The sequence below is a fragment of the Paroedura picta genome, chromosome 5, assembly GCF_049243985.1.
Source record: "Paroedura picta isolate Pp20150507F chromosome 5, Ppicta_v3.0, whole genome shotgun sequence".
Taxonomy (NCBI): domain Eukaryota; kingdom Metazoa; phylum Chordata; class Lepidosauria; order Squamata; family Gekkonidae; genus Paroedura; species Paroedura picta.
In genome coordinates, this window is record NC_135373.1 from 83,281,137 (window position 1) to 83,293,224 (window position 12,088).

A 12,088-nucleotide genomic window follows, 5' to 3' on the forward strand; every position below is an offset into this window, starting at 1 on the left:
AGAAAATGCTGGAGGGCATCACCACAAGGGTCAGACATGGCTTGGTGCTTGCACAGGGGATACCTTTAAGATAGGCAGAGCTGAAGCCACAGATGGCCTTAAAAGTTAATACCAACACCTTGAATCTGATCCAGGCTATGACTGGTAGCCAATGCAGCTGCCTCAGAACAGGCTGGATGTGGGCCCTACAAGATGTACCTGTGAGGACTCTAGCAGCTGCCTTTTGCACCAGTTGCAGTTTCTGGATCAAAGACAAGGATAGTCCTACATAGAGCAAGTTACAGAAATCTAATCTAGAGGTGACCATTGCATTGATCACTGTAGCTACAGTTCGAGGGCAGGTGGGGTGCTAGTAACCTCACCTGGTGAAGATGGGAAAACACAGTATGGGCTACCCCTGTGACCTGGGCTTCCATTGAAAGGGAGGTGTGCTGCCCTATCTGGCGACACCCAGCAGGAGCTGGGTGAATACGCCCTTGGCCTCATACTTTATATATTTCTTGGCCTAATGAACATAAATGTAACTCCAGCTGTACACAGAGCGAGGAAACTGAAGTTCATAGGGTGCCCAGGAAAATTATTTTGCTATTTATTGCATCATTGATATGCTAAACACACACATTATATGCATTTTCAGTGAGCAAAAGGCAACAGCCAGAACTATCCAAAAGGTCTCCAGAGAATGCAAGGCCAACTCCTATCAAACCACAGAGCTTGGAATTGCAGCCCTTGAAAGAAGGCTGGTCAAATTATGTGGACATCGCTGAAGAACTGAGGCACAGTAGCCCATAACCAATAAAGATCATATAATGTTGTGATTAACTGATGGCATTATACAGATGGACCACCTTTTAAGGTCCTGGCTGACTTCAGCTGAGTTCTTGTGGTTAGGGTTACAGGATCCCCCCTCTCCCCCCTAGTTCTTGTACCATCCAAAGCAGCCATTTTCTTCAGGGAAACTGATCTCTCTAGTCTGGAAATGAGCTGTAATTACAGAGGATCCCCAAATCCCACCTGGACGCTGGACATCCCTGAGACATACTAGACCTAGATCCAATGCAAGGACTGTACACAGTCTGCACAAGCATTCCTTTCTTCCCAGGTTTCCCCTTGCCCTAGCAGCCATTTCCAAAATGTATCCTCAGGTCTAGCTAGGATTGCCAACCTCCTGGTAGAACCTGGAGATCTCCAAGAGTTACAAGTGATCTCCAAATCACACAGATCATTTCCCCTAGGAGAATGGCTGTGTTGCATGGTGGGCTTTATGGCAGTTGAGACTAATGCTTCCTTGTTTTACTCGGACCGTTCTGGCCGAAAAATCTCCGAAACAGGGCTGCTTCAGAGATAGACTGGCCAAACCTGGTCCATAGCCAAAAACCTCATAAAAACAGAGGCAAAGCACGGCTGTCCAAAGTGTGCTCTGGACACTCTGAAGCACTCCAGCACTTTGGATGGCCATTTAAAGTTTAAAAGGAAACAGACAGCTGGGAACTGTCCTACTCTTCCCACTCTTCCGTGGGCTCCTCCAGGGCAAAGGAGAGGGGAGGTGGATCAATGGCTAGGCTCTCTGTGGGAGCCCAGCCAATCATTGCAATGCATTTTGCATCTGCAAATGCATTGCAAGTGATGAGGTCTTGCAGCTTGCTTGCTGCAAAGTAAGGCAAGGTGAGGGTGGGAGGAGGCTGGGGGGGGGGGAAGATCGCCTATAGCAGTGGTTCTCAACCTTCCTAATGCCACAACCCTTTAATACAGTTCCTCATATTGTGGCGACCCCCAACCATAAAATTATGCATGTATTCTGTCACAGAAAACCAAAACTGACCAATGGCATGAAGATCCATTGTTCACGATTGTATTTAAATTGGTTTTTCTCTGGGTTTTCTGAGTTCAGTTCTGCCTCTTGTCCCGCTGAGCTGTGCCGCCACCTGGAGTGCCTGGTGGGAGACTGCACCGCACTGGAGATGCTGCTGGAGCAGCTGGCAGCCGAGCGCACATGCCTGCAGGAGAAGCAGCAATAGTGGCAGCTCCCCCCCCCAAGCCCCTTGCCCAGCTGCGACCCCTGTGAAAGGGTCATTCGACCCCCCCAAAGGGGTCCCGACCCCAAGGTTGAGAACCACTGGCCTATAGGGCAGCAGGTTTTTTGGGGGGGTGGGGTGGGGAAACATTACTTAGCCCTTCACAGGTTTTTCCTTTTTGAAAACCTTCTGTGCATGGTCAAGAGGTTGGCTGCTACCTCGCTGACCAGCTGCTTTGGTAGAGGAGATTCACCAAGCCTGACTCCCAGGGTGTATGCTGGGCCTGGCTGGCTGGCTGGCGGCTGCTGCTGTCCTTCATCACTGGAGAAGACATCAAATGGTTTGCCTGAGGAATTACTTGTTTTTTTCCCTCTTGCTTTCTCACTTTTAATCACACTTGACTTCAATTATTTTTAAACCAAACTATTCCTTGGGGTTCTGTGGGCAGGGGTGGGTTTTAGTAGGGGGTTGCTTGGAATTGACTTTTTTTCTGCTGGAGTTTTTTTCTCTGCTCTGGTGGTTTTCTGCTGATGGAGTGCTGCTGTGGCCTCGGGGGCACAGCTTGTGCTTGGTTCTTATTGGGATGCTGACATTGTTACAGTTTAAAGTTTTAATCTGTGGTGGGGGGTTGCCCACTTTGGGGGCTGCTGTTCCCTGAGTGGCTGGGCCCACTGCTCTGGTCTGCTGCTGCTGCTCCCTGGGGGGTACTGCTTGGTTCTTGGGGTGCCCAATTAGGTTTTCCCCTCTAAAAATGAATACCAGAGGGCCCTAGAGATAAAATTTAGGCCCCTCAGTCACCGAAAGCCACCCCCAAATGGGAAAACCTCTCCCAAATTGGCAAGCCTTGGAGCTCATGTAAATTGCAAGAAGCCATCAGACCTCAGGAAATGCCCAAGAGTTCATATGTACGTTAGGGGAGCCAGAGGTGAAGACACTTGGTTGAATGATGAGCACTTGGCGCAGTTGTTAAACATGAGCCTGTGATCTGTAGAGCCGGATCTGATTCCCCACCTCAGTGTTCAACGTGTGGACAGCTGGGAGGCTTTGTCTAACTCTTGTCAGAGCTGCTCTCAGAGCAGTTCTGTTTTAGCTCTCTCAGGGTGTCTGCCATGAGAGGAAGGAAAAGGCGATTGTAGGCCATTTTGAGACTCCTTTGGGTAGTGAAAATTGAGGCCTCAGCGGAGCTGCTGGGGGGGGGGGAGGTGGGTAGTACACGCCAGAGCTTGCCCCTGGCCTGACCAATCTCATCACAGTCTGGCGAGGCCTCTCCTGGGCTGTCAGGGAGGGGGGGGGGTGGACGCTAGAGCTTGTTTTTTTTATACACAGGCTTTTCTGCTAGTAAATATTTTAGGGAGCTACTAGAAAGGAACAGAAAAGGATTCATTCGCTCACATGTCCAGAGAATCATTTGCACATGTAACTTGTGTTTATATAGCAGTCATTGTCTACTTTTTAACTTCAAGTACTATTAGAAAAAGAGTCCATCCTGAAGATCCACAAATTTTTGGCAGAGTATGTGCTTTAAGGAGTCACTGCTCATTTCTTCAAATACAGTTAGAATGCGAGTCCATCTGCTTTATATAATACAAAATGACATTAGCAGGTGAATGACAATAACGAGTATAATTTGTTTAAGTGTGATATACAGAGTAGTAGTAGGCATGGAGAAATCAGCATTGGTAATAAGACAGGAAACCTAGGTATCGATTCAGTCCTGGATACATGGTCTTGAGCTTCATTAGTAGCTGCAATTCAGCAGACTTTCTGATCTCCCTTTGAAATTCCTTTGTAAGAGAACTACAACTTTTTGGCCAGCAACTGAATGTACTGAAAGGATGAGGCAATCACTTCCCCTATCCAGTTATGGCTGCAAGCAAAATAGATATGGCTGAGAAAGTGATTTTCTTACCATTCCCCTGCCTCATGCAGCAGGACCCCATCAGTGTAAAGTGAGTTCACTGTCTGAAGTAATAGCAACTAAATTTAAACATGATTGGTATTTCTGGAAGGAGGGCATAGTATCCAGGTGTACTTAATGTGCCATTCCATCACCTAGCTGCTCAGTCAGCCAAGATTCTGCAGAAACATTACTACCTGCTTGAGATTTTACTATCCTAAACATTTTTTTCAAGCTGGAATTTCTACCATTTGCTCAGTCTGACTTGTAGCAATTGAAACTAAATATGGATATCATATTTATTCATATGATCCAAGCCTCTTGCACATTAGAGGATTCTTCCTGAGATGTGAGTCCAACCAAGTGAAATGTAAGGTGGCACACCTTCCCCCTCTGACCTTACTTGGAATTAAGATCAATCCATTGGGAACTGAACATCTGGTCTTCATCAGCAAATAACACTATTTCAATTATATTTTTGAAAAGGTCCTCAAAGATTCATCTCAGTTCTGTCCAGACTCTCAAGTTTACCAACTTCTGGATTGCTCTATGTGCAGGTTACCCTTTGATCTTAAACAGAGGCCTGGACTAGCAAACACTGGTGTCTCAGATCAGGTCCCTGACTAAAGGATATAAATTCAAGTTTTATGTGTCTGTTGGGATTTTATAGACACCAACAACCTCATGGGAGAGTTTTGTATGAATGAAGTTGTTGTTCTTATCTCGGCATAAGTCCAGGCAATATTCCCTTTCAAAAGCAAGGTGATTTCAAATGGCTTAAATGAAAGATCATTAACAAAGCTTCCTCGTCTCCCATGTCCAATCCATCACAGAGCTACTCTGAGATCATAGTCACATTCCTCAAGCTGAAAGCACTCAAAAAGAATGGACTGGCATTTTCTCCCATGTCACTCAAGTACTGGAGTTGCAGGAAAACTCTGCCACGTCCATGCATGACAGTTCAGAGGCAGATCACGTGCTTTGCCCACACAAGACACCCCAGTTCAATCCCAGACATTTCCAATTAAAGGATTTCAGATTGTAACTCTTGGGGAAAGTTCTTTTCAAGCACAACCCTAGAAAAGTTGCTACTATAATAAACTAGCCTGTGAGCCAGCTCCGGATAAGGCAGCTGTCTAGGCATATGACATATCCCATCAGAGATTTTCTGCATCCATCTTATCAAATTTCTTGAATCACGCCACTCATATATGCTACAAGAAGTTCCATCGTTTTTTCGAGTCTACATTATCAGGACGTTGCCTCATAGCCTTTCATCAGCCTATCAATTAATGGATATGCCCTTGCTGGACACATAAATTCAGCATAAGGTGCCAAAGTTGGCTATTCAAACAGAAAAGAATGTCTCTCCTCTCCATTGTAATGCAGTACTGTGAAGCTACTTCGAAAGGACCAGAGTGAAACAGATTCATATTTACCTTAGCATGTTCCTCCAGAAATGGAGGGCATGCCTGATGAAAGGGATGTCCCCAATTTTAGCCAGTTCCCCCAACAGCATTTGGGGAGAGGGACACATGTGGAGGTGTTAGGAAAAAGGCTTGTACAATGTGAATTCTTAGGATGTAGCCCAGGGTAGACAGGCCTGCATCTATAGAATATGGCAGGATACACATTCCATTTTTTTCAAAGATCAAAGGCACAATGCTAATGAAAAATCTTCCCACTGTTGTCCTCGTTTGCCCTCTTCAGGCTAATTTTAGGCATATCTGCTTGTCTGAAGCAGTTTGTCTGAAATCAAACCCACCCTCCCTCCAGGTGCAATGGTGAAAATTTTATGGCTGGTGACTACACTCCCTTCAATGGAAAAACAAATAAACTGCAGCATTCTGTGCCAATAGTTTCACAAGGGTCGGGTTCAGCTGCAATGAGTTTCTTTATTGTTCCAGGTACCCATGCAGGGCCATTTTGGTTACTTCCAGCAAGAGCAAGTTCCCCTGTAAACATACAGTACCAGAAAAGTAGCATTTCCGTACTTTAAACAGCCTCTGGGGCCATGTTACAGCCACACATTTTAACGTAAGTTGTTTATGAAAATTTACCTTCAAGGTGGCGATGTAGCAGTTCCAAGCCCATGATAGCCATTTTTTGATGCACAACTTAGCTTTTCTCTCAATTTTCAAGCATTAGGTTCTTCAGAAGTCCATTACTGTTTTAGACTTTTGAATCCAACCAACTGAAGAATCAGAGCTCAAAGGAACTAGATGCCTAGCCGTCTCACCTCTCTGCCTAGCAAAAAGACTTGCCCAACAAGAGGATCTTCAAGTAATCATTTTTCCTGAAACTTTAAGTGCCTCTATATAGAAATAAAAACAATGACCTAAATGCCAGGATTGGTGTGTGAAGAATAAATTCAATAAGGCAGGGTGGCTGCATTTATCTTTAGCAGCAAGAATTTTTCCACCATAAACCTGCTGCAGTTTTAGAGCTTAAGGTTCCATCACCAGTGTAAAATAATTGGGCATGCTTATGAATTTTGAATATTTCAAGTTCTATTAAAAATAACGATGCATTACTCAGGACAATATAATAATTTTCTGGCAATGGAGAAAATGGGTTGTGTTTTCTAGCCCACACATTTCAACCGTATTAGCGCAGCTTGATTAAAAACACAGGCAATGATTTTTTTAAAAAGAATTTATATTCAAAATACCTTTGTATAAACAATGGCAATACTACAGAGTAGTATCTTAATACAAAGCAGTTCAATATTAACTGTTAAACTTTTATTATAAATTAAAATTTCTTTACAAAAATTGCACATAGTAAATTGACCACTCTCAGGTTCTGATGCACTGGCATTTGCAATAGATTTTATCTTCAAATTTAAAATGTCTCTGCCACAAGTCCAGAATGCAGAAAGGGCAGTAAAACAACCCTCATACAGTCTTCAAGTGCAAAAAGCATACTTGAAGCCATGGCAGTTACTCTCCTTAAGAGCGGTTGGTTTTGTTTTAAATCCTGCAATGAAAATAAACAATCTCCACCAAAACAAGAGAGAGACAGACAGGGAGAGGGAGAGAGAGAAGCGAAGCAAAGAAGGGAGATTTAAAGTAAAAAAGAGGGAAATACAAAAGAGGACTGCTTGTTTTCTTATGTAAACACAGCCCACATAATTAATCCCAAATACAGATCTCTCAGGCATCAGTGCGAGTGTGTCAAGTGAACTCAGAAACAGCACAAAGAAAGGAAATTAGAATTGAAACTAAAAACCAAAAGCCAAAAAAAGAAAAGAAAGAAGAAAGAAGAAAGAAAACCATTTAAAGTCTATCATTGGGATTAACTATACTTACGTACGTGACGTTATGTCAGTCTGGCAGGGCCCAGAAGCAGGCCATGCAGGGAGTTCATTTATCCAAGGTGGCGTTCGTGTTAAATGTTTCCAGGTTCAAGGAAAGCAGATCAGAAAGACTTGATATGCTGCTCAGCACTGCTCAGCTGCTCGATAACAGGCCTAAAGCTAGAGATCAGCCTGGAGAACCATTCAAATGATTTTGGCATTTAATAGGATTTAGCACTGACTGCGCCCAGTGTTCAGCGATTCGTGCTCTCTGTTCTGTAAGTGTTTAAATTTAAAAGCTCATCTAGGCTGACTCCAACCTCTTGGCACTTGGAAACTAGTTTTCTCAGGTTATCAGTTTTACCTCCTCCTGATGCTTCGAACAGGAGTTGCTGTAAGAGATGGGGAAGCAGACATAAGAATTAGCCTGGGCTTGAATACCACCATATCAATGGATATGGGCTATGTAGAAAATTGAAATGAAGCCTTAAACGGAAGCATAAGGAAAAGCATTACATCTTTCCATAGGGTTGCACATAGAGGTAACTTCTGAAAGGTTCTCTGATATAAGTGATGGACCTGAAAAGAGAACAATCCAAGTCAATGGTACTTCAGTACGCACAAAATGAATCAAAGCTAAATTTAAAAAAAAAACATATATTGGGAAAACACTGGAAATAAACCCACAAAGTGGTTTTAAGCAATTTATGTATGACCAAGACAAAGGGGATCGGAGATTTCCTTGGACAGGGAATATTATAACAAGACTTACAAACATGCAAGTGAGTCACAGTCTATTGTGTGGATTTAGGGCTTTTAAAACAAGAACATAGTGGAGAAATCATAAGAGGACTGATAGCTGCATGTTTTCCTGTTCTGTTGCTTTTTTTAGTGATTAAACTGTTTCATTACATGTTCAACCCTCTGTATCTCATGCCAATCAGTACCTTAGAATTCTTGAAGCAGCACATGGGAAAATTATTTGAAGAAATTAACATCTAAAGTGGTTTGACTAGCAGTTGAAACTATTTCACTTGCAGAATCTGCCATTTGTTGTTGTCAGCCTGGATAAATTTGCTTGTGATTCCCATAGTATAGCCTTTCTGAATTTTTTTTTATCATTAAGAACCTTCTGAAACATTATTCAGGCTTCAAGAAAACTCAGAAGTGGTGTGATCATGCAGAACCCAGAACTCCTTCCCTTCCCACTCCCTCCAGGCCCATCAATGGCCATTTTTGGAGGGGGCACAGTCGACATGACAATATGGCCCAATCACCCAATAAATGTTTAACAATTTTTTTAAAAAATAAAAAATTAACTCCCACCCATTCAGGAAACCCTTTCAGGGCCATCAAGAAAACCCAGAGATTCACAAAACCCTGTCATAGTGGAACATTCTTCACTCAGGAGGGGGAAAAGCCTACATTCCCCCTTTTCTACCTCAACTGACAGCAGAGATAAAAACACTTCAGAATCACTGACAAACAAGCATTCTACAAACTGTTAAACACTAAGAAGACATCCCTATAAACATGTGGACATTTCCCCCCCCATCAAACCAAGGAATTAGCCAAGTACTACAATTAGCTGTTCCATGAACGTTTTTTGTTTTTTTACATACCTCTTTCTGTCCCTTTAGAAAGCACTCAGCGGCAATGGCTCTGAAGGGAAGAAATAAAAAGGACTTACATTTTGTACAATACTGAACAAGTTTACCATCAGAACCACTGAGTCTGGGATGGAACTATAAGAGTTATGGAAAGTAACAGACTGACTCCCAGTGAAGACAATCTATAGTGAAGAGGTAAAAAAAAGATCTGGTTCATAAACAAGCTTACATGAACAAAATATTTCACTTGTTCCCATTATGTATAAAAACACGGCAAAAAAGGACCACTGGATATTGCTATTATAATATATAAAGAGGAAGAGGAAAAAGTCAACAGTTTAATGATAAAAACAAATTCCACAGCAGAAATAATGAAAACTATGAATATACTTTCCTTACTTATCCACAGAGTGCATACTTACATCTGAAAGATTTGGGGTTGGGGAACCAAGAGTTCTTGTTTTACGATATTAATGTCACACTTGCAGAACAACTGCAATAATGAAAAGCCTTTCTAGCACAAGTCCACTGTGATTACTTTTGAAACAAATCTTAATGCATTAGTTTTTAAAATATCTATGGTAACAGGTGTATAAGTATTGAGTTACATTTTCCAGATGGTCAGGCAGGTTGGGATATTATATGTAAATATCTTGGCTTGCAGTTTCAATATCTGAATATTGCTCTCATCCCAATATTGTTGAAGCAGCCTACAAGAGGAACAAACAAACAGTGAATGACATTGCTAAAAACACCATTTTGACTGCTAAACGTTACGGTAACTCAAAAGGATTCAGCAGAAAGAGCTTCTGCTGGTCAATTTAATCATTCGTGTATGTGCAAAAATGCAGCATGATGCTGAAGTGCTCACTCCACCCACTTTCCAGAGCATTAACAGATCTGTTCCACCTCATTTTAAGGATCCGACTTAACTTCTTGCTATGCTTCAGGGAGATCGCTAAAAAAGCTTTTTGTCCAATTGTATAACATCCACCAGAAAATGCCCTGTTTAGAGCTCATTCCAAACATGAAAGTATATTTTCAAAGATATTACACTTTTTAAAAGTTTATCTTAGTGAAATCATACAATCTGTATCTGCAAATGCCTTTGATGTAGAAAAGTACAGTATGCATCATGTGCCCCCAACTATTCTGCTTTTGACTTAACCATCCAAAGTTTTATAAACCTCATTTATAAAAATAGGAGCAAAAGGGACCTTTTTGTAAAAATTTAAGTTTGTAAAGGAGAGGTCAATAGATGAAAAATGTAACCAATTAATCCCATCTCAGCAAAATCATATTTGATTGGTGAGAGAAGCCCAGCATTGTTGATCCTTATCTAGAATTCTGGGTATTTTTCTGCCTAAATTAATTTCAGGTTTTCTTCCAAGAGAAAAACCAACTATTTTTAACTATAATGATGCAGTCTTTTTGAAGACCTACTGATTCATTTATTGCTACCGATTCACTTCCATATATTAAAAAAACGTTAGGTATTTGATCCAACTATAGGGACTAGAGATAGTAGACGAATCACTTTTAAGACCAATACCATTCTAAACTAATAGAACGCATGGTCAGTTTGTAACAATGAACTTTTGTTTTTTAATTTTTAGGATAGTTAGCATTTTCATGTTTTCTTGTAGGCATATTGGTAAAATTTTATTTCTCATACAAAGCAATTTTGAGACAAATGAAGTAGCAATGGGAAGCACTTTCTCCCTGTTGCAATAAACAGTTGCTGTGTTTTAATCAGGAAGAATGAAGCAAGCAGGTAATATTGTAACAAATTATACACTCATGTTATGAGGATACATTGGATTCGAAGGAAAATGACACATTAGGCCTTTTTTCTCTTCAGTAAGTATTTGCTAACCATGTTTTGCTATGAATCTGTATGCATTTTAACTTTATATTCAGCCGCAAACAGATCCATGTGTATCTCCCTCCCCCCTCCCCTTAGTAGAACCATTGACTAGAATGATGTAATTTGGAGGAACTGGAAGTCATGAGAAAATCCCCAATTGGCCATTCAAGCTACTGTGTGTGTTTGTGTGTGCGTGTGTGTGTGTATTTATTTTTTTTAACATAATAGCTTCAACCAGTATTTAGTACCTGAATCCAAGTCCAGGATTAGTAGGCATGGTGGAGCAAAATCGTTCCAAGGCTTTGGAATGCTGAGACTTCGGAATACAGCTCAGATAAAAGGAAATTACCTGTAAAGGTGCATTGTTTTAAATTAACAGCAAATTGTAGTTGCCTACAGTTTTGTTAAGGAATCTGATAAGGATCCTTTTTCAAATGCAATAGGTCAGCTAAACTGACAGACCGTCTTTGTTTCACACTCGAAATAAGAATCTTAACTTCAAGGCGATTAACTACTGTGCCCTTGAATAACATTCACGTGAATCTCTACTGTTTTCCTGTCAGCACTGTATAGCATGGCAGAAGAGGGGGGGTCGGCTCAGCATCTCACAGCACAATTCTATGCAGGGTTTAATAAAAACAAAGTGAAAAATTATTTTTCAGATTATCCGTGGTTTTCGTCTTGGCCTCAGTAAAGACTAGAGCTATTATTGAAGACTACAGTTTGCTAAAAGGGGGGAATGGCCCTACTCAGACGGCTTACAACTATGGATTTTGTGGGTCGCTTCATGACGGCTCAACTCAGTGATCAAACTTCTCTATTTAGTAGCTTGGCAATGCGTCTGAACTGAATGAATGAGTTTGAGCCCCACAGAGCACTCCTGCAAACTTAACCTTGCCATTAGCAACCATTATATTTGACAGCTGCCTAAAATGAGTGGCCCTTTGAGAGTACATGGTAGCACAGCCAGGCAGTCATGTACTTCAGTTGGAAATTAGCACCTTGAAGCAATCTTAAAGAGGATTGTCTGTAAGCAGCACTAACAGCATTTTTGAGAATGTGTTCCCACAAGGAATAGAGAGCTGTTTGAACACCTCTTCCAGATGCTGCCGATCTCGTAGGAAGGGGACACAGCATTCCCCGGCTATTAAGCATGTGCTGAGCTGGGGGAAGGATAAGAGTCCCTGGTGTTAGTTGAGAAGGAAATCCAACTGCCTTCCTGAATCCCAGGAGGAGGTAAGTTGCCAGCCCACAGATAACCCTGGAAACTACAGTCACAGAAGGCTGCTGTAGTTGTTTAGAAAACTTGAATTCTACCTGTTGATTCACTACACCAGCCTCTCTCAACTTTTTCATCATTAAAAAACAACTGAAACATTCTTCGGGCTTCAAGAAATCCCA

The 12,088-nt window shown here is 41.7% G+C and overlaps 1 protein-coding gene across 3 annotated transcripts in view; it reads right to left on the minus strand.

Moving 5' to 3' along the window:
• Positions 1-6,549: 6,549 nt before the first annotated feature.
• ZFC3H1 (zinc finger C3H1-type containing) overlaps positions 6,550-12,088 on the minus strand; it is a 45,746-nt gene continuing 40,207 nt past the window's right edge. For all 3 annotated transcript variants that reach the window (XM_077338821.1, XM_077338822.1, XM_077338820.1), the window contains exons 31-35: positions 10,936-11,036; positions 9,429-9,530; positions 8,833-8,872; positions 7,727-7,789; positions 6,550-7,602 (exon numbers count right to left, since the gene is read on the minus strand). In XM_077338821.1, the coding sequence (XP_077194936.1) occupies positions 7,465-7,602; positions 7,727-7,789; positions 8,833-8,872; positions 9,429-9,530; positions 10,936-11,036 (444 nt within the window). In that variant the 3' untranslated portion in view covers positions 6,550-7,464. The remainder of the gene's footprint in view (positions 7,603-7,726; positions 7,790-8,832; positions 8,873-9,428; positions 9,531-10,935; positions 11,037-12,088) is intronic.